Source organism: Populus euphratica, unplaced genomic scaffold (genome assembly GCF_000495115.2).
Source record: "Populus euphratica unplaced genomic scaffold, PopEup_1.0 scaffold71.1, whole genome shotgun sequence".
NCBI classification, from domain to species: domain Eukaryota; kingdom Viridiplantae; phylum Streptophyta; class Magnoliopsida; order Malpighiales; family Salicaceae; genus Populus; species Populus euphratica.
This window is the reverse complement of record NW_011499949.1, coordinates 96558-120032: the sequence shown is the minus strand read 5'-3', so window position 1 is coordinate 120032 and position 23475 is coordinate 96558. Positions and strand designations below refer to the sequence as shown.

At 29.2% G+C, this 23475-nt stretch overlaps 2 protein-coding genes across 2 annotated transcripts; both read right to left on the bottom strand.

The window, feature by feature from the left end:
* Window positions 1-2208: 2208 nt before the first annotated feature.
* LOC105137783 (nudix hydrolase 9-like) lies at window positions 2209-6773 on the bottom strand. The gene is made up of 9 exons (XM_011043657.1): window positions 6548-6773; window positions 6366-6440; window positions 6213-6269; window positions 5612-5694; window positions 4975-5033; window positions 4339-4487; window positions 3880-4023; window positions 3085-3243; window positions 2209-2622 (listed from the first exon to the last, which is right to left on the bottom strand). The coding sequence occupies exons 1-9, from the start codon at window positions 6605-6607 to the stop codon at window positions 2527-2529; spliced, it is 882 nt and encodes a 293-aa protein (XP_011041959.1). The 5' UTR covers window positions 6608-6773; the 3' UTR covers window positions 2209-2526.
* Window positions 6774-8552: 1779 nt separating this feature from the next.
* On the bottom strand, window positions 8553-18199 carry LOC105137781 (3-ketoacyl-CoA synthase 12-like). The gene is made up of 3 exons (XM_011043656.1): window positions 16918-18199; window positions 10835-10837; window positions 8553-8564 (listed from the first exon to the last, which is right to left on the bottom strand). The coding sequence occupies exons 1-3, from the start codon at window positions 18128-18130 to the stop codon at window positions 8560-8562; spliced, it is 1221 nt and encodes a 406-aa protein (XP_011041958.1). The 5' UTR covers window positions 18131-18199; the 3' UTR covers window positions 8553-8559.
* Between the last annotated feature and the right edge of the window lie 5276 nt (window positions 18200-23475).

Sequence of the window (23475 nt, the reverse complement as noted above, 5' to 3'; positions counted from 1 at the left end):
GTCATTGATTAGTCATTGATTCAATTGGGTTCCGGGTTTCGTAAACTTAACTAATTTAATAAAATGAATAAAAAAAAATACAATGATAACTAAGTATAAATTGACAAAAAAATGCTAAAAAACCCGAAATGAGCCTATTTGAATTAGCACGCTAAAGATGTGATTTGTTTGTACAACGAAGTAATCTTATTAAAAACAAATGGAATAAAATCATGAAATTCATTTAACAAAAAATTTACTATTGAAAAGTAAAAATTAAAAAAATATATTTTTTAAAGTAATGAAAAAAAACTTAAATCTAATAAGGTTAACTCACTAACACTCAATCATGAGCTTTAGGATATCCTTGTAGAAATGAAAGAGATAAAAAAAAAACATGAAAATTAATTTCTAATCAATTAAATTTTGAAGAATAAAATAAAAAAAATATATTTTTTAAAAGAAAAACAAAATGTTGAAAGTTCTTATCTAGTGCCAATTAAAAAATTAAGTGAGAACATAACAACCCTTTAGAAAAAAAAAATGATGTTTAACTTTTAGCAAACAAAATATTACAGGAAAAAATTAAAAAATATATAATTAAAAAAAGATTGAAAAAACCCGACCCAAACGCACCTAGGTCAGCATGCAAATTTGTGATCTAGTTGTGATATTTAGATAACCGTGTTGAAAGTAAATTGAATAAAATTATAAAGCTTAATTGTCAAACAACTCAATATTGAAGAGCAGGATAACTTGAATTATTTTTAAAATTAGTGAAAAATTCAATAAAAAGTAAATAAAAAAAATATAATGGAGTTTAATCTTCAATTAAATAAATATTAAAGGATAAAAATAAAAAAAATAAGCTTAGAAAAAAAATAAAAATAAGCAAACCCAGACGAATATAATAAACTTAGGTCAATTTTCCAAACTTGCAACCCGTAAAATCCGAGACATGGACTTAGTCAAGAATCTTAGTTTCCAACTAATTTAATATTGAAGGATGAAAGAAAAAAAAATCAAATAAAAAAATTTGCTAAAGCAAAAGACAAATAACGATAAAAAAAAGGATCAAATTTAATAGGAAAACAATACTAAGAAGGATTAAATCATAAAAAATTAAACAAATAACAATTAAAATAATATACAACAAATCTAACATATGAAAAAAATTTAAAAAAAAATGAAATTGAAAATAAATTCTAATTTTATAAATTATTCCATACATAAAGAATAGTAATCAAAAGAACATGGACTAAATTTGAAGAATTTTTTTTTAAAGGTTGCTTTGAAAATTTAGAAGAATAGGCATGAAAATTAAGGAGAGGAGAGAATAAAAAAAAAACAATCAGTACCAAATCGAAGATTCATTGACCACATGTGCCACTTAAAAATAAAGAGGACGTTGAGACAATTTGGGTGCCGCTTTGAAAACTAGCATTAGGTCGTCGAACGATGCCGCATGTGATGCCCTAAGAGTGTGACCACTACCCATGCGTTAATACACACATACATCAATAGTTTTTCTAAAACGTGACACTTAAAAATAAAGAGGATGTTGAGACAATTTGGATGCCGCTTTGAAAACTAGCATTAGGTCATCGAACGATGCCGCATGTGACGCCCTAAGAGTGTGATCACTACCCACACATTATTACACACATACATCAATAGTTTTTCTAAATTAAATTTATGTTGGTTAAATTACCAAATAACTCCGAAATGAACCTAATTATGATAATAAAAAAAATATAATAAAAAGATGAAAATACCCTTGGATACAAGGGGAAGAAATTTTAATTTTAAAAGTATTTTTATCATTTCATCATGTTTAAAAAATTAAAATAACATAGAAGCATTTTAACCTAAGTTTAATTTTTTTTATTTTAAAAAAATAATTAAATCATTTTATTGTGCTAAAAAATATGACTGATTTATCCAAATTAATTTGTTAATGACCAATCATATAAAAAATATATATTATAAAGTCCACAGCACAATAAATCCAGGGCTACAATGATTTGCTTTGCTTATCCTTTTTTCAATTATCGAGCTTACTTTGCTTACTGAACAACTGCTTCCATATGAATTCATGCTAAGAAATAAACATTCATTACAGCAGTCCCAAGTTAAGCATCAGGGCAGTTTTTTTAGTCATCTGTTTTATATGTTACTCTTGCTGTCTCTTTCTCACAGTGTAGCTCTCTAGGTGATTTAAGAAACAACAAAACAAAGAATTCCAGGTGGTGAAACACCAGCTTATTCAACTGACACTGTTTAACGACATTGACGCGAGGAAAATAAAGATTAACTTCTCACATGTAAACAGAACTGGCATTTATACACATGCTATAGCTTTAAATAGCAAATATATCATGCATTGTCGCATCTATGCATGCAAGAAGAGAATCAAGTGAAATGCCTTCCTGTTATTGTGTTAAACTGGAATGAAGACACCAAGTTTATGAGAGTCAAAATCCTGTTGCTAAGTACTATTGAGGGACCAAGAGGTGACGAATTCCATTGTTTGGCAGTGAAGAACCATCATATATTCTTTATAGCTTCCAACATCAGCTTATAGAGAGCAAATCCACCTTGATGGCAGCCAGGCATTTTAGATGCCATGTTTTCTAATTCAATCTGCAATATAGAGATCCTAAAGTAAGTCAACGTGTCTTCAATCAACATGGTGAGATGATGTGATTATGAATGATACTAATACATCAAGAAGTTGTATACATCAAATCATTTCCAGTAGTAATACAATATATCATTTTTCATGAATCATTAAGTGATGGAAGGTTTAATTTCTGCGATAACTTTGCTCCCCCTCCAGATGCATTTTTATATTAATCAATGGGAGTCTCCTCTTAAAGCCCACCCACTGTGCAGCTGCATCCAATGCTACTACCAATTTCTCCAATGTACCATCATCACCACTGTTAGCACACTATTGGCTCATTCTATCCATCCGTACTCAGCCATTGCCAACGCAATTAAATTGTTAAACGCATGGCAACTAATGCGAACAAAAATTTAGCATTTGTTCATTGAAAAGAAACCAATTGAGACATCTATTAGGAAAAATAAATTTGAACTAACCAATGAAACTGTGTACAGTTGGGTTGATTCATAACCATCTTGTGCACCAGCATACAGTCGTTGAATTTCTTTTGACTCGATGTTACATTTTATGAAGAAAAAAGCAGCTGGTCTGACGTTTAACACCCTGCGGGATATACCAATAAATAGTGGATTGCACTGCAAGGCAAAGATGAAGACAAACATTAGATACATGACTCGCTTGAACTCCATAATTTACATACCAAATAAAACCACAAAACCGGATTAGAACCAATGTAGAAATGTGGCCTAAGCAAACAAACAATATAAGGGGGCATTCTCTCGGAATGCCAATATCTAAAGCATTAGAGATGAGGTTATGACACCAGGACCTTTCTTTAACAACCCTCGAAAGGCAGATCTAGGCCATGGAGTTGATTCCACAAGCAAGGAAAAACATCCATGGATTCAGCCACAACCAATCAATATCTGAAGACACTTCAACATTTATACCATAGGTCCAAAAATACACTGCCATACAAGAAAATCTATCTAAAGCTGAGACTATGGACATTCTCCATGATTTTTTCAGTACACAAACTAATTTATGGCCAATACTTTTTATTAAGAAAGTACATGAGCATGTTTTCTTTTCAAGCTTGGCTTTTTAAATGTTCAATAATTTTTTACCTCGGTCCATTTGCAACAAATAAGCACAAGAATTGGGAAAGGAACATACAAAGCAATTACACCCTGGCAACAATGATGAAACAATACCTGTAGACAAACAAAGAAAGATAAAAGGCATGTTCTTGATTAAAAAGTGCAACTCACAAGAGATGTCACAGGTACTCCAATTTCTTCAACTACTTCACGAATTATACTATCAAACATTTCTTGAGAGACCTTGGTGTTATTGTGTTCCGAGTTTGTTAAGCGTTCACCCATCTGATGAGATGCCGCTTTAACTTCTTCAGGCTGTCATCATCATCATCAAACAATTGCACCAGGTAAACCAGACATAAATGCTACTCTAACAGTCTTGATAACCCAGACATAAATGTCTGCAAAAGATAAAGGGAAAGAAAAACTTCTGCCACTTGCAAATAAATAACTACAATAAACTTCCAGTGCATTAATGCACAGTAAAATCCAGGATTATAAAATGGTTCCAAAACAATAGAATCCAAAAGGGAAAACAGGCATCACAGAATTATGTCCTCAGCTATTCATCATATTGGATAGGATTTAAAGAATCAGGATGCAAATGTTTCATTTTTTCAGATTTTATACCTCTGGATGGCCTCCAGGGAAAACAACGTGTCCAGGAAATTCCCCTACATTGTAACTTCTTTGTAACACAACTATTTTCTTGTCAGATGTCTCTAAAATTGCGCCATTACCCAGTGGACTTGAGGTGTGCTGACACTGCATAAGGTCATCTACAAAAAAATCAAAGCTATAGATACATATTATGAATTATAACAAAGAAATTTTTTTAAAAAGGGCATCTTGTGCTAAAAAAATAACAATTCTGTGAGATATCCAATATGATTTTTCATCTTTCACAAATCAATACAAGATCATTTTTTTTTTCAATAAGAAATTCAGGCAGTATCTAAAATGTATTCTCAAAAGATTCATCACTGAATATGTATGAATTTATTGCTTGATTTCATTTTACTTTAAAATATACAGATTTTCAACCAGCAGACATGTGCATCATTTCATCTTTTAGTAAAATCCTCCAACAGCAGACAGACCACTACATAAGTTGTTAAATACTAAGACGAGGCAAAACACAAATTTATGAGCTCACGTGCATAGCTACTGAGATGGCAACAACAACAACGATAAGGTGTCAAAAAATAAAAAACAAACAAAGACATCCTATTCTGTGATAAATATTTCACATGAACGAAGAGATACCTTCTGATGGAACAAGGAACTTTTCCCAAAGAGGATTTAAGTTTGTTCCCACAAAAGTCCTGGATTTACAAGTAGATAGCATCAACTCTTCATTTCAGGGGAAGAATAATAAGCATAAATATGATGTGTTTCATTGCAATTACTGAAATTCAAAAAATCAGTTAAATATTTAAACCAAGAGCAATAATCCACTAATTTATAAGAAAATTGAGAAGCAGCTTCAGGCCAACCATCAGAAAACTGAAAAACCGAGTAAATGCAAGGCTGATTATAAAAACAATTCTATACTGTATCCAACTAAAGAATTTAGCTGGCAGCTTTACATCTGTCCACCTTAACCTATGACAACCCACTGTTAAGAAGACTAATCAGTTGATGCAGAACTCATTTCCAGTAATTGTGAAGGGGGAGATATTTAATGAACTTGCTATGTCTTGCCACCGGTAAGAGTTATATCATCAACGGATACTATCCTCATAAGATCATTGACCAAGTATTATGAATGTGGGACTGAACACTATGTCCAAATATCAATCTATATGAGGTTAACAATTTTACATGAGAGTTGACTCATATTTATTGGTTTGCTCCAGGAAATTAATAGATGGTATTTATGAACTGAGGTTATAAACCATACCTATAATCTGTCAAACCAAGGTGGAGACACACATGAAAATCTTGTTGTGATCCACCTCTGTTGCACAGTGTATACCCTCCATACTGTGAAGTCATTAACAAAACAACAGATAAGGAACCACAGTTCATAAAACAAAGCTTTCAAAGTAAAATGCAGGGAAAATTTTCATGCATTAAAATTTTAAAAATAAGTTATACATATGCAAGGCATCAACTTTTAGTGTGCTGCATAACGCAATTATCATGTCTTGCATCAAATGCTTCAATAGAATCATAGTTTTATTTCTACTATCAGTCCAATTATTAAATCCCCATTCTCATCAATATTTGGTTTCTCTTGCTTTTTATCAACACAAGACATTACAATCCGTTTAGAACTGTGGAAACTGTATAAAAACTCAAGAATAACTGCCAAATGCACTTGACATCAACTCGAAAGCATTGGCAAAAGAATCATGGTAATAAGCATCAAATCATACGCAAATAACGGCATTCTAAAGTTCTTTTTGGTCTGGTATTAATAATAAAGGTTTGGTAAAATGATGTCTAGCACAAAAATTACACACTTCCGATCATTGGTGCATATCATTAGATCCACATACCCGGAACTTTTTCCCATTGTACAAAGATGCATTCTTCTGTACCCTCTGATCCCATATCTTTAAAACACCAAAAAAAAACAGTTAGTTGTCGAGTTCTACAGATTTGGCCATTTATTTCAATACAGAAATAGATAAATCAGCAAACTAACTTACCTCAGAAATGGAGTTTTCTAATTCAATGTCAGGATGGGCGATTCTATCGTAAGATGGATCAAAAACCACAGATACCTTAATCCAGCAATTTTAAAAACTTAAACCACACACATAAATTTTATACTAATGAAGCTTATGATAGAACGGGAAAAAAAAAGAAAAAAAAAGAAAAAAAAGAGGACCTGAGAAGGCGATAGACCAGAGGGGCATGAGAGCACAAGTTTGTAGTTCGTTTTCTCCATTTAAATGCCGTCCCACGCTCGCCAACTGTTTGATGAAGGTGTCCGATCTAATACAGGCTCTTGTCTAGAATAGTCTCCCGGAAATCATTTTTCCAAAAAATCCTACGGATTGGATGAAGGGATTACATTAGTCAGTGTGATCGCACTATGTTGGGTAAGAATAAGTGAAATTATAAATGCATTTTTCAATTTCATAAAAATTGTCAATTGAATGAAGTTGATATAAATCCACATGTAAATATTTTACTTGTATTGTTAATTTTATTTTAAATAATTTTTTATTTATTTTCAAGGTGTATTCTTATGTTGACTTTATATAATTTTAATCTTTTATAAGTACATCATGCAAATATAAATAATTTAGGTATAATTTAATTAAATAATAAATATAAATTATAATAACATTTTTAATTATAATGAATTTATCAAAACAATCTAAAAAATTAGTTATTATTTAAAAACATTGTTAAATTAAATAATTTTAAAAAATTGATTGAGACCAAGTTAATTAAAAATTACTTTTAAAAAAATTAAAAGAAAAAAAAAACAAGTATTGTTTGTTATGAAAAGACTATGAAGTTGTTTGGTATTATAGTAACGATTGCATTTTAAAGTGTTATTTGTTCAAAAATATATTAAAATAATATTTTTTTTATTTTTAATATCAACAAATCAAAATAATTTAAAAAATAAAAATAAAATTTAATTTGAAACAAAGAAAAAATATAAAATTTTTAATTTTTTTAAAAATATTTTTGAAATATAAAACCAAATAAACTTTAAATCAACATCCTCGCCTACAAAAAAAAAAAAAAATTGAGCCACACTAGTTTATATATATAAAGATCACTCATGCAAGTTCTTTTTTAAATAGAATAAATAACTTGTCACCTAAAAATTAATATTCAAATATTTAGATTTCAAGACTCAAATTTCAACTTATTTTTATATTAAAAAAATCTAAAAATCTCAATAAATTCATTTCTAATTCTAAAATATTATTTATTCAGTATAAAATTAAAAATCAAACCAAATAAAAAAATTATAGCATCTAATCTATCTTTTCTAATATGGTTAAATGAAAAAACTATCTTCACCGAGCTTTTTTATTTTTAAGATGAATTCATTGACACTAATATCATTATATTTTTATGGTCAAAATGTGAATAATTGAACTATTTCTCTCTTATCTCCCTTATCAAATGACTTTCTTTCATATCTTAGTATCCAAAATTGAAATACATTAAAAATTATGTTTAAAGCTAAAATCTGAAACAACATAGACCAATTATATAAAAATTGAAAATTTTAGGGACCTAGTTGAAGTTCTCTACACCTGTTGAACAATAACAATGAAAAAATGGCTTTGTTTTATTTATTTATTTTTTGTTATTTATTTTTTAACTATATTATAAAATTTTATTATGTAAAAGGGTTTTTAATTTAACTTGAGAATAACCTTTAATATGTTCATATGCAAAAGCATGCAAAACAAAACAAATCTCAATACATAAAATCATGCCAGCATAACTTGTAAGGACAAAATAATAAAGAAATAAAATTCAATGATTAAAGTGTAAAAATCATTAAAAACCAAAAAGAAAAAAAAATAGTTATATGAATAATGAAATGAGTATTATATATAAACATTATTGTGACATTGAAAATGCTACTATGAAATACCTTAAAATTTATTTTGTAATTGTAATGGTTGATATTTTTATTTTGGGATGAATTTTTGGCTAAACCTAATAGTTTGCCCTTGTATTGTAACTAATCAATCAAATTAGTTCTTTGATGATTAACTTAATCAGTTAAAACTTGTAAAGCTTTTTGGTTTCTTTTTTTGGCATGGGTTGGTGTTCTTCTGTGGTGTTAAAATGTTGATTTTACAGACCGATGAGGCATGAAAAGAGCTTTTTTTTTGGGCTGGCTTAGCTTCTCTCTTTTTCTTAAGCTCAGGTGGGGGCAGCATTTACCAATATGGAAACAGCAGCTATGAATGCACTGTCTATGTGCCTCCAACATTGAAAGAGTTGCAAGTTTGATTAAGATTATTCTCTATTTATTTTTTGTATTTTAAAAATATTTTTTAAAAAAATAATTTTTTTTTTATTTTAAAGTAAAAATTTTTTTTATTTTTATATAATTTTATTATGCTGATATAAAAAATAACTTTTAAAAAATAAAAAATATATTATTTTGATACTTTATTAAATGAAAAATATTTTAAAAAATAATTATAATTATATTTTTAAATATTAAGACTTTTTGGTTTTGGATTGTTGCTTTGCCTTCCAGTTTCTTGCCATTATTTGCTTGATTTCTCTTCCATTTGGTTTGTTGTCGTGATGGGTTTAGTATTTTTAGCATCATTTCATTCTAATTTTTATGAGCTTTATTAAGGTCTATTTTATCATTTTCTGCACTTCATGTCTTGATTTCATATCAATTAGGGTTGTATGTTGCAAATTTGTTTTTTAGAGGGGTTATGTTCTCAATTTGTTTTGTTTTTCATATAGCCAGAAAAAAAATGCATGGACATAAAAATGTGCCAAAAAAGGTTTCTTTACAGTTTTCATTTGTTCTGTTGATTATGCTTGAGCCTTTTATTTTATCTCTTTATATTTGCAATGTGATTAGCTTGTTTGATATTTATTTGATGTTTTATTGTTTTCACCCTACCTTTTATCTTTCTTTTATCATTTTTTTTTTTAGTGTTTGGGTTAGGACATCAAACTTTCCCACCTTCTGTAAGATTTTAAACCTATGAAGCTCTAAGACTTGTCTACCCAAATATTGATCCTGGTAGGCAAAATTTCCTTATGTATTCCTATCTAAACACCCACTTGGTGTTTCTTCCCTTTCCATTTGGTAAGGCTGGTCGGAAGAGTTTAAAGAAAGAAATATCATTTGTTTTTAATAGATTATCTAAGAATGAATCTTTTTTGGTGTTGATGTGACTTTAATGTTTACAAAAAAAAAAATTCATAGATAATTATGGAGTTGGTGATAATGAAAATAACAAAATAATTATGCTCATAATATTAAAATTGAAAAAATATATTAATGATTATTGTGATTATGATGATGTAGCGGTAAATGGCAGTGATAATTGTTTTAAATTGCTATCAAAGACATCAGCAGTATCAATGATGGCAGCATGTTATTACTATCGTAGCGTGCATGACTTCGAATAATGGATGTGTCTCCTATAATAAAGGGTTTTGAGTTTAATAATAAAATTATAATTTTAAAGGAGTTGTCACCTAATATCATGATTATTAGAAAACCTATAGTCTATGAGAATGTGGGTGAGAGAATTAGTTGTGCAAAGGAAAGACGTATCATTTCTAGTGCACCCTATTTGTATTAAGCTGCATTATTAATTGATTGTTATTCTAAATCAATTTTCTATTTGTTAGTCTCATCTAAGATTTAAGGCATGCAAATCTTTGTTCATGAGGAATCCTTTACCTTATCAAGTTAAATCCTAATCGTTTTAGGATCCAAATTTTAGAATCGTATTTATTTTCTACTTTGTATTTTTAATAACAGAGGATATACTTTATTTACAATGTAATTTTATACTCTTAAATAATAAAGTCTACAATAATTTCTAATATTTATTACTATTAATTTATTTAATTTAATATTGAGAGCATGCATTACGTTATAGAATTCATACTTTGAATATTAATTAAACAAATTATTTTTTGTAAGATTTTGAGATTTTGGTCAAATTCTAATGGATAATCATAAATTAGTTACGATATTTATTTTGATATTTTTAAAATATGATAAAAAAAATATATTTATATTTTTTTTGAAAAATATATATGAAAAATCTTTAGAATTTGACCATATGCATGAAAACAAAATATATTTTTGTATTTTTTTAAATGAGCAATTTTTTAATGTTTTTGGTTATTTTGAATTTAAAAGAAAATCAGGTACTTTTAATATCGGGCATGTACCTTACATTGTAAGCTTACAACCTATTATTAAATGAAATTCTTAAAGAAAAAACATGTTTTTTTATTTTCCAAAATAAAGGAAATTTTCTTGAATTTTTAAACTTTTGGTATCATCATTGGCTTTTTTTTCTTTCTTTATCTTAGGATACTTAGATGAATATATCAATTAATTTTGACAATAAAACATTTATGAGTTGTCATTGCCATATGTTTTTCTAGCTTCAAGAACAACTTACATATTCATCAAAACAAGCTCACAATTCTCATTTTGTTGTCTTGGTGGGAAAATTTGATTACCAAAAGCACGTCCAACACCTGAATATCTAGATATGCTTCTTAATCCTAGTCGGTTATCTAAAAACTTTTGGTCCAATTTATGTGCTTACAACTTTATACTTTATTTCACATTTATGGATGTCAAGATTGATAATTCTATTAATATTGTATTTTTTTGTGAAGTTACTGATCTGGTCGTCTCCTTATCCAATTTTAACACTTAATACATGATAATATCCTATACTAATTAAGAATTGTTTTAACATATTGTAAGAGCTCAAGAACTATATTTTATATAAGCTTGAACAACTTTTTAATAAATTATCTGAGCTTAAGAACTATGTTTTATTCTTCTGCAACATCACTCCAGGAATATAATATTCAAATACCTAATGGTTGTTTGCTTCTTAGAGAAGAATTTAATTACAATGTTGTTGAGCTTAGAAGCCATAATTCACTGGCTTTTCCCCATCTTAATCTTAGACAGATAAATATGTACGATGCAATTATTAGAGTAGTGGTTGATAAGAAATAGTCTTTGATCTTTATTCATAGCTATGAAAGAACTAGAAAAACTTTTTTATAGTATACTATAATCAATTATGTTAGATTTGAAAGATTGGTTGTATTTGATCTAAAGGGTTATTTGTACTTGTTATTACGTCATCTGATATTGGTTGATACAATGCAATTATTAGAGTAGTAACTGATAAGAAATAGCTTTAAATTTTTGTCTATAGCTATGAAGAAACTTGAAAAACTTTTTTATGGTATACAATAATCAATTGTGTTAGATTTGAAAGATTGGTTGGTTGCACTTGCTGTTACTTTATTTGGTATTGCATCTCTTCTACTGCCTGGTGGTTGCGCATCTTATTAAAGGTTCAAGATTACATTAACAATCGATAAAGGCTCGACATGTGCTATAAAAAAAAACACACACATCTCATGCCTCCTTGAAATAACATCAATTATTGTATGGGATGAGGTTCCAATAAATAATAGATGTTGTTTCGAGGCATGAGACCGTTTGTTACATAATGCCATTTCAGGCTATGTTGATTGTCATCTTAGTTTGCCATTCAAAGGAAAAACGATCTTGTTTGGCGATGATTTTAGCTAAATTTTGCATGTCATTCCTAGAGGAACTCGAGATGAAATTATACATGCTTCTTTGATGAACTTATCACAAGTTTATAATTATAACACTAAAAAAGAACATACATCTTTCACTTGATGAGCTAAGCTCTAATGAAAGATTTGAGATAAGCCTATATGCTAAATGGATTCTTAGCATTAGCAACAATGATTTATATGATTTTTCATACTCTAACAAATGTGATTCATATTTTTAAAAAATTTCCTCTAGCATTCTCCTTCACACTTTAATCGATCCTATTACAATCATTATCTCAATAATATGCATTGGCTAAACTCAATTAGATCTTTATTACTTTAGAGAGAGACTGATTATTACTCCAAAAACATAAAAATTTCTTAAATTAATGATTTTATTCTTAGTATTGTACTTGTTGATAAACTATTTATCTTAGCACTAATTCTACTTCCACGTCATCTGAAAAGAATGACAATGTCAATATATTATATCCATAGATTAAACTTGTATTGAGGGGCTTTTCTGTATTTTTAAATTGATTTTTTTATTAAATCAAGTAGACTAGGAGAAATTTAGTATTTCAATAAATATTAAATATTATTTAAAAATAAAAAGTGGTTGATACATTAATCATACGCCCCAACGCCATTTAGGCATCATGTGAGGTATTGTCTGACGATCAAACAATGGTTTTCAGGGTGGCATTCAACTGGTTTCAATGAGGCCTCCATTCCTAGATGACAAATATGACCAACAGACATCCAGTTTGGAGTCAAAAGCTGCCTTGATTTCAATGTTTGACAATCGAAATTTTCAAAACAACCCTTCAATTTATTTTTCTTTCTGATTGGGTCCATGTTCTTTTAAGTACTATTTATTTTATTTGAAATAATTTATAAATTTTTTTTTTAATTTCGCTCTCCTTTGATTTTTTTTTAATTTTTCAAATCCGGTCCCTATTTTTTATTGTTATTTTTTTATATGAAATGATTTTTAAAATTAGATTTTTTGTTTGTTCCATCCTCTTTCGATTTTCTCTCCTATCATATTTGATTCTCATTTTTGTAATTGTTGTTTTTTAACTTCGAAAATTTTTTTAGATTGATATTTTTTTTATTTTATCTTTTGATATTAAATTAGTTGAGAATTAAGCTTCATAATTAAGTCAAAGTCTAAGATTTTACGGGTTGCGAGTTTGAAAGATTAACCTTAGTTTAGGAGATTTGTCAAGGTTTGCTTCTTTTTTTTTTAAGTTCATGTTTTTTTAGTTTCATCCTTCATCATTTATATCATTAGAGATTGGACTCCACTATTTTTTTTTATTTTCTTTCTATTAGATTTCTCACTAATTTTAAAAAAAATTCGAGTTATCTTATCCTTTAATATTGAGTTGTTTGATAATTAAGCTTCATAATTTTATTTAATTTATTTTCAACTGAGTTATCTTGGTATCACAACCAGGCTCATTCGGATTTTTTTGGACCTTTTTGTATTATATATTTTCTTTTAATTTTATCATTCAATATTTTGTTTGCTGTAAATTGAGCTTTAAACTTTTTTAATTTTTTTTCTATAAGGTTGTCTCATTCTCATTTAATTTTTTCTTTGTTATGTGATAAAATCCTTTAACATTTAATTTTTTTAAAATAATTTTTTATTTTAATTTTATCCTTCAATATTTAATTGATTAGGTATTGATCTCCGTGCTTTCTTTTCACTTTTATTTTTTATAATGTCATCTTAATCTTACGCACATGATCTTTTGGTTAGCGAGTTAACTTGATTTGATTTGAGTTTTTTTATTTTTTTAAATTAGCATTAACCTTTAATATTGGATTAAAATTGGATTATTTGATAATTGAGTTTCATGGTTTTATTCAATATTTGACAAAGTTACCCTAGTGTCATGAATAAGGTGCATATGTAATGTGCTAACTTGTATGGACTTTGGTCCCTTTTTTATATTTTTTTTCCATTGTCAATTTTTTTCATATTATATTAATATCATTGCATTTTTTTTCCTATTAAATTACCTAAGTTTATTTAACAAATCAATTGCTTGAGTCTTATACTTTCGTTATCTTTTCTAGAAGCACTTGCATTGCCTTAGGAATATTTTTTTCATGTTTGAAAACGATGGGGTCGACCCATATATCGGCCACCTATCTAGATAAAGTCTAAATATCTTTCTTTTTTTTAATTAACAAACACATTTCTTGCATATGTAATTATCTAATATCAAGTAGGGCTCAAATTTTTTTTCCCTGTATTAGTTCACGATTAAAAGGCAACCACCAATGATAAAGTGATGAACATCTGGTCACCTTTTATTAGTCGACTGGAAAGTGGAAAGCAGAAAGCAATCCTCCACCTGAAAGGGAGGCCAGACGTGTAGTTTTAGTCAGTAACAAATTAATGCGGCTGTTGCTAAGGGGCTGCAAGATCTGTTTGAGTAGTCTTTATTGGCATTAGCATTGTTTTTCAATTTCATGTCTTCTCTCTTTCAATGGGTTCCTGTCCGAAGTTAATGCATTTTGCTTGAGCTCCAATGGTGATTCGGTGAGTCCAGCTGTACCTTTCATGCCGAGGAAACGAGCCATGCCTGTGAATGGAGGAGAATAGGCTAAGTCAACTGTGGCATTAATTTATTGGAAAAAGGTGCGGGTTCATGGACCACGGTGCCTGAAAGCTATGGATTGGCCAACCATTTCTGCCATGAAGAAATCTTGAGCTGGCACATGTTGCTGTGCATATACCATTACTTTGGTTGTTGAGAATCATACCTTTTAACAAACGCAGCTTAAGGTTTTTTTCTCTTTTCTTGCTGTCCCAATTTGTACACCAGAACTACACCATGTCCCCCAGCAAGGTAAGGTTTTAATTAGCCCTTTCATATTCATATTATTAAATGCATTTGTGAAAATTTACTGTCTGAATCAAACCTAAATGGATATGTTAAATTACAAAAAAATAAAAAATCTCCTAAGATATTATAAAATTACTCATGCTCTCTGAGAGTTTAAAGTTTGGCACAAATCCTCTCGTGTTAAAGCAAGTATCATAAAACCCTCCTCTCTTGTATTCAATATATCTTCAATATGCATTCCAGTGCTTGGCCTAGCGGTGGAAGGGGCTTGTCTCCTTCCACTGCATCTAGGTTCAAACCCTGGCATGCACGCCTATCACCCCTGCGGTGTCTTACATACCTACTGGATTTGCAAGGTATTCAGTGAGTCGTGGGGATTAGTCGTGATGCGCACAAGTTAGCCCGGACACCCCACGTAAAATAATAAAAAAAAGATATCTTCAATATTTTTAAAATCATTCTCTCTAGTATTAAGGGTATTTAATTTGGATATTAAGCAAAAGTTTTTTTTTTTGTAATAGTTGTATATATTTTTAAATGGTTTTCGTGATTTCATGATACCAAAACAAATGAGATTAATAATAATAGTGAACTATTGTTTTATAACTTTACAGAGATTAGTTACAAATAGTGAACTTATACCATAGTCCTTTAAGTTGTTTAAAAGTTTATGATAATAAATTATGTTTATCATACAACCTTATTAGTTTGTAATTTATCCCTTCTGTAAAAAAATTAAAAAAAGAAAAAGAGGAATTCAAGTTATGTAAAGTGTATTATTGCTTCAAAAAATTAATTAGTAGTGATTAAAAATATAAAATTGAATATGCATTAAGAATTTTTAAGATTTAATAAAAATATATTTTTATAAATATTTAATCATGTTGAATAGATATGTTTAGGTGGGTAAATATATTTGTGAGCATGTTTGCAAATAAATTTCTATTTCAAATTTTAATTCATCAAATGATTCAATAAATAATTATTAATTAACAGTTTTCTTCAAAGAGAAATTTCTCTTCTGCTTCGCTTCTTCAGATGTATTATTACACATTAAGCCTAGTTTTTATATTCTACATCTTTTCCCGTTTATAAAATAAATCTTACACAGCTCTTTGGCGAGAATTTAAGAGACTTCATATTTTAAATCCTTTTATTTTTGATTTTTTTTAGATTATTTTGATATGTCACTGTTAAAATAAATTTTAAAAAATAAAAAAAAATATTATTTTAATATATTAAAAAAACATTTAAAAAAGTTGTTCTTCCACTCCTGAATAGTTCAATAAGTGAGGGAAAAAAAAGTGCCCTTTTCACTCACTCCACCCGCTCAGCAATTAATGCACTGTTAATATTTATGGCTCCTGTACAAAACGGCATGTGTCGGGGACAGCAGGTTTGAAAGCAATTTTAATTTATTTATTTTAAATTAAAGATATTTTAAAAATCAATCATTATTATATTTTTAATTAAAGCAAGATAGCAATTCAAAGACTTCTTTCATTTTTTTCTGGGAAAGCAAAGACTCGTATGGGAAAGATCCGGTTGATATATCTTGACTGACTAAGACAAAATTTAAAAAATAAATTAAAATGATATTATTTAGATTAAAAAAAAATAAGTTGAGAGAGTTTTGATTATATCAAGTTTAACTTGACCGAGTCAACTCGTGGACGCTTTAAATCATACGAGTTCTTGATTGGTTGATATGAAGAGGTTTTAAAACAATGATACAAGTAAAGCAGCACCGCTCGTGTACATATATCAGCTTGTTAAAAGGAAAAGGAAAAGAAAAAGGATTACAGCCAGCCTCCAGTATTAGATGGGCAGACTTGTCATCACATTGGAAGCAGCACACCTTATTGCGCTATGAAATCCAACAATAATATATAGCAACGTCATATAATAGTGTACGAATGGTAGGGAGGAAAAATCAGAAAAAAAAATAAAATATTACAGTAGCAAAAGATGGGTTTAAATTTGATGAGAGAAGCAAGAAAAGAAAGAGAAAATTAAGGAAAATATGGAGGTTGAAGAGAATAAAATATGGAGCTTAATTCGTCTAATTAAATACGCATTACGAAAGTGCTTGGATCTTCATTGTTTATCCACCCATACTTCTCCATGAATGGATTGGCCAGTGACTTCGGTGGATAGCTATCAATGCAGTCCTTCCACGCGTTATCTGCATCCAAGTCTCTCACCACCTCCCACAAGCAGCTGTTGCATTTAAAGCCCGCCCCAAAACTCATCATCAGAACCCTATCGCCTCTCTTTAGCCTCTTTTTGGCCTCCATGTATCCCAAAACATACCAAAGACTGCTAGCGGATGTGTTGCCAAACCTGTGCAATGTCATTCTTGCTGGCTCCAGATCATACTCGGTGAGATCAAGATTAACGCCAATCCCGTCTATCACCGCCTTACCACCGGTGTGGATGCAGAAGTGATCAACACCGGTCTTGAAGTTAATCACCGGTTTAGGACTGACTACTCCCTTTGCGGATCTATGGCTCCAATATTTCCGTACGAGTGACACCACCATAAATCTAAGTAGCTCCCTTACTGGCAAGATCTTTGGGGTTATTTCTCTAAGGTTGTCGACCAAAGCTCGTGTAGCGGCCTTTGGAAGTGACTTGCCTAGGTGAAACCCTAGGCGCCTTTGCTCGTCTTCTCTTTGAAGACAACACTCATATGACTCGTCTCTAGCCCCATGGTGTGTCCTAACTAGGCACTTCAATTTGAACATGGCTCGGTGCTTTAAGGCCCTTTTGTTAGTTAAAAGGATGGCACACCCGCCAGATCGGAACAAACAATTTGCAAGAATCATCGATCTATCATTCCCTGCGTACCAATTAGGGCTTAAAGACTCCGAGGTGACAGCAAGCGCATAAACATTTTTGCAACTCTTAAAAACGTTTTGGACAATGTCAACTGATATAAGGCTTGCACTACAACCCATACCAGAGAGGTTAAAAACCTTAACATCTTCCCTTAATTTATAGTGATTTATGATCCTAGCGGCTAAAGAAGGCACGGAAGACAGCATGGAGACATTAACTACAAGAAGATCAATTTCTCTAGGAGAAATGCCTGACCTGGCCAAGAGCTTTTCGATGCTGTCATGAAAGAACTCCTCCATCTCAGAAACTGAATCTTGTAATGTAGGGTTTTCCTCTTGGCCTTTGAACATGATCCTGGGAGCATAGGTTTGCTCCCCGATTCCAGAGCTCACAATAGCTTTCAACAGAAACTTGTACTCGTTAAGACCAAGCTGTTTACTCCTCATTATCACTTGCCCAGAAAACTGTGTGTCAAGCTTCCTGTCATCTGTTGGTTTGTAGCACTCGTAGTCTAGTATTAATTATAAATCAAAAAAATTATAAATATATTTAATTAAATAAATCAAGAATTATAGGTATTAATAAATACAAAAATAAAAGTTATTAATGATCATGACTAAAATTTAAACTAAAAAAATTAAAATGTAGACCAAGATTTGTAACTCACACAACAACATGGGTCAGATATCTAGTTGTATTTAATAATTTTATCTTTTAAAATTATTTTTATTTAATTAAATAATAATAAAGATAAATATTTATAAAAGTAATTGAATAAAATTAAAGAAAAAATATTATTCAATGTTACCTATATTAAAAAAATTATAATTTTATATGAAAACCATGTAAAAAATAAACAATATTTGACCATAAATAAATTAAAAAGTTGAGAGATAGATATGGTTGTAGATATTTTATCTCAAAACACGAGTTATATGCTTGATTATTTGTATTTGATTATATTATTTTTTAAAATAAATGTTTTATTTAATAAAATAGTAATAAAAACATACATATAAAAAATTAATTAAATAAGATTAATGGAAAAAAAATTAAGTGGGGCTACACAAAGAAAATGCCTCCTAACATAACAAAAAGAAAAGATAAAATCTTATTTGTAAATTAACTAAAAACTAAATCATATTATATTAAAAAAACATAAAAATCTATTAAAAAACCTAATAAAGGATGAAATTGCTAGGAAAAAATAAAAGAACCTAAAAAACAAATAGAAAAATAGAGACTTAGACACTCGATTTAGGTTTGGTTTAGGTGGCTCAACATCTTGGGTATGGGCTTTCAAGCTTAGATTTATGCTCATATACTAACTTTCTTTATTATTATTATTATTATTATTATTAATAATAAGAAGTGGATGACATATCGTTTGTCTTTTATTTTTTAAAAAAATATAAACAAGTGCCACATTGCTTGCTGTAGCAAATTATGCATCGCTTGTTAGCTTAGTTTCACTTGATTGAAGGGTTATTGAAATTTTAGATCATGACTTTTTTTGTAAAGAAAAAACTTGGTTTTCAATCTCTTTTTGACAAGGAAAAAACCTAAAAAATAATATATATCTTAATAAACTCATTCATGTCTTTAAATAACTCAAAAATCAAAATTGACTAGAAACATAAGAACTTTCAAAGCTCAAATCTACTATTTCAAGCAAGGCTATTAGTAAATAACACCCAAGATAAAATCAATTTTTTTTGTGGTAAAAAAATATTGATGTCAACTGAATTTCTTTCTATTATCAAAATTACACCACTTTCTCTTTCATTTCTAAAATCAATGACTAAAAATAAAAAAATAATTTTTTAATCAAAAATATATTTTTTTTAAATTAAGAAATCGAAAGTTTATAACTTTAGAAATATAATGAGTGGATGACATATCATTTATTTTTTATTTTAAAAAAAATATAAACAGGTGCCACATTGCTTGCTGTAGCAAATTATACATCGCTTGTTAGCTCAGTTTCACTTGATTGAAAGGTCACTGAAATTTTAGATCATGGCTTTTTTTGCAAAGAAAAAACTTGGTTTTCAATCTCTTTTTGACAAGGAAAAAACCTAGAAAATAGTATATATCTTAATAAACTCATTCATGTCTTTAAATAACTTAAAAATCAAAATTGACTAGAAACATAAGAACTTTCAAAGTTCATATCTACTATTTCAAGTAAAGCTATTAGTAAATAACACCCGAAATAAAATCTCATAATCGAATGGAGCTTATCTATACTAAAATCAATTTTTTTTGTGGTAAAAAATTATTGATGTCAACTGAATTTCTTTCTATTATCAGAATTACACTACTTTTTCTCTCATTTCTAAAACCAATGACTAAAAATAAAAAAAAATATTTTTTAATCAAATTTTTTTTTTTTTTAAATTAAAAAATTGAAAGTTTATAACTTTAGAAATATAATGATCAAAGTGAAATCTTACATCCACCTGTGAAACTTTATTTTTTTTTCATGATTTTTTTAAATTTTCCTGTTCCTCAATAAATTTGAAGTGATTAATTTTTAGTTTGGTCACAAAAGGATGAAATCATCCAAAACAAAAGTTTGATTATCAATATATATATATATATATATAGAGAGAGAGAGAGAGGGAGAGAGAGAGAGAGAAGAAGCACCATGTTTTTATCTGCAGTGAAATTGACATACGGTTTAGAATTTCTTAAAGAATTATGAGTAAATTTGCTAACAAAAAAAAATGTCCATCGAAATCAATAATTCATATATGTCGCGTGCACATTTTTAATTAATATTTAATATTATTTTTTCAGTATACAATAATTGTACTCTCTCTCTCTCTCTCTCTCTCTCTCTAAATAGATAGATAGATCATCATGCACGCACTTTGACTTGAAAAATTCCATATGCCTTCTTAAATAGAAACCAGTGGTTGACGTTGGTAGCTTACCCAATGTTGTTAGCATCATTTAAGAAATATAAGGTAGTTGATAGAGATTACACTCTCTCTCCATAAACAATTACTCATCAACAGCAGCCGGAATCACAAATAATGAGGCGATAATAACAGGTAAGTTGCTTTCAAAAAACGTAAGAAAGAAAGAAAGAACTCCATTAACGTACTCATAAGTACGTGATTTTCCAGCAAAGCTAGATGCTTAACAAATGTTCGGTGATTAAATCACTCAAGCTTGCTAGCTAGCTAGCCATAGCGAAAGTATTAATTCTCTGCATCTATCCTTGCATGCATTCTCTGTCTATATTAATTTCTTTACTGTTATGACGCGTTTTTTTGCAAAAAATATCATGGGGAAGGCAGGCAGACCCATTAGACATGCAGCATTGTGAATATGAAAGGCAAAGGGCGGCCTTTGTCACCATTAATGCCTTCAATATGTTGGCAACTTGGCATTTATAGCTTGACTTGGGGTGATTAATTGATAGCGTGTAATCGTTAGGTATGCTGGCAGATCTGCTGTGTTCTAGCTGTTGCGATCGATTGATCAGAGTCAAGATTGAGACCAAATCATGTTCTTCTACCTAAAGATTTAATGATTACGAAATTTAAACCGTATTTTGATCGATAATGTAAACTGCTACAAATTAAGTCAACTCCCAGCTAGCATAAGAATCGTATACTTGAGCTCAATAGTTCAGTGATCTCTTTGAATCTTGGCTGCAAAGGCTAAGGCAATGCCCATCTTCATGTGGGCAGTGTCTCTTGACTTGCGCTTAATCCGTGCGTCTCATTGCTCTTCTACGTATATTCAAATGGTTCAGCGTTCAGCGTTTTTTTTTTTCGAGTAAGATTTTTAAGTAATATCTTGAGTTCAAGTTTTATAAATAGAACACATCATCATTGAGAGAGCTCTACGAACCAGCCAAACTTGACCGGATTAGTACCCAACTTGACCGGATTAGTTAGAATCTAGTAGAATTCTAGATACGTGGATTTAAACCCAAAAAAAAAGAAACACGCTAGATCAGGAAGCCAGAACAACTGAGAATAGAGAAATTTGTACACTAGGATTTTCAGGCATTAATGGTGGGGACAGATTAATGGTGGGAACAGATAAGTTGGTTGAAACAATACTAGCAAGAATGTAATTCTCCACAAGAAAACCAGTTCAACTAATACAAGCAACCATCGATAAGGAAGCAAAGAGTCCGCTTGTTCCATCATACATGGGGAAAATGGAGTCCTCGAAGCAATATTGGTGGCTGATATCTAAGCATTCCATGACTTCAACTTAGAAGAAAAGGTACTGAAACTGTACATACATGTGATGCTATCTGTATGTAAAAAGAATTGAAAGAAAAATCTCCGATGAACACATTTTCTTGTGGTAATGTTATGTTCATCATCTTAATATCAAGAAAATTAGTAAATCTTTATCACACTTCTTCAAGCAAAAAGTCTATTGGGCTGAAAGTGTACGAATCACATATGGGGCTTCGGTTTGGAAGTAAAAGTTGGCAGGCTGGCATTCAAACACTTGTCCGTTGAGGTGAGTATTTTTTGTTTAGTTTTTATCTAAAATAAATAATCAAATTAAAACAAAAAACTAATTTAAAAAGAATAATTTCGATTAGGTTTGGTTAATTGAAGTTAAAAAAAAGGGGGAAAAAAACCAATTTAATTTTTAGGCTATGTTTGGGCTTTTTATGATTTATTTTGGGCCTTGTATGATATTTTGATGGGCTTTTCGAAGCCTTGTAATTGTTTTAAATAGCCTATTCTAAATATCCAATTTTCTTTTATTAGATTTCTATTTCCTCAAATCTCCAATGGCATGAGAAACTTCACAACACACCAACAAATTAAACAACAAAGAAGCTGATATTGTCAAGAAGGAACCACACCGAGAATTGTACAAATCATCCCAGTGAACCATTGTTGCAAGATTTCTTAATAGACATCAGATCTTTCAATTATACTTTGAAATTTGTTCAAATACAATTGCCATTTAATGTCTAACATAATAATAACACCAAAAAAAAAAAAACAGTGGAAAAATACTAATAAGTCCCCGAACGCCAATTTATTAATTATGATTTTCAATAGTATTCTTTTAAAATAAAATAAAAATTATTTATACTCAATTAATTAATGATTAATGAGCATTGTTAAAGATCTCAGCTCTTCTCATAGCGAGTTCAATGATTTTTTTACGTGAAGTGCTAAACTATCATTGCAATATTTTAGTAAACAACGTCATTGAGTCCGAAGAGCAACGTTTTTCCAAAGAATTGTGGTTTTTGTTAATGATTGAAAAGGTATGTAAGTTAGACCTCCTTTGTATGCCTGCTCAACCTGATTTTTTTTTATTAAAAAAAAGGTTTAGATTTATCATTAATGTAGTAAAATGAGCTTTTAAAATTTATTTAAAAATATGGTTGTAGTTGTTTATCAAATATTTATTTAAAATTTATTTAAAAGTATAGTTGTTTATCAAAGACTATTTAAAATTAACATTAAAAATATATTAATTTTAAATTTATTCAAAACTACTTTTAAAGCATACCAACAGCACATTAAAATAATTTAAAAATATTAAAAATATATTAATTTAAAATAAATAAAAAAATTCAAATTTATTCAAAACTACTTTTAAAGCATAAAAATAATCTTCAATTTTTATGTATATTGCTTTTCAAAATTATTTTTATCAATTTCAATTTTTTAATATTAAGTTAGTTAAAAAAAATTATATTTTTTCTTTAAAATACTATGAATTGCACAATATTTTCCCACATAGTTTTTTTATTTTATTTTTTAAAATTATATTTATCAATTTTATT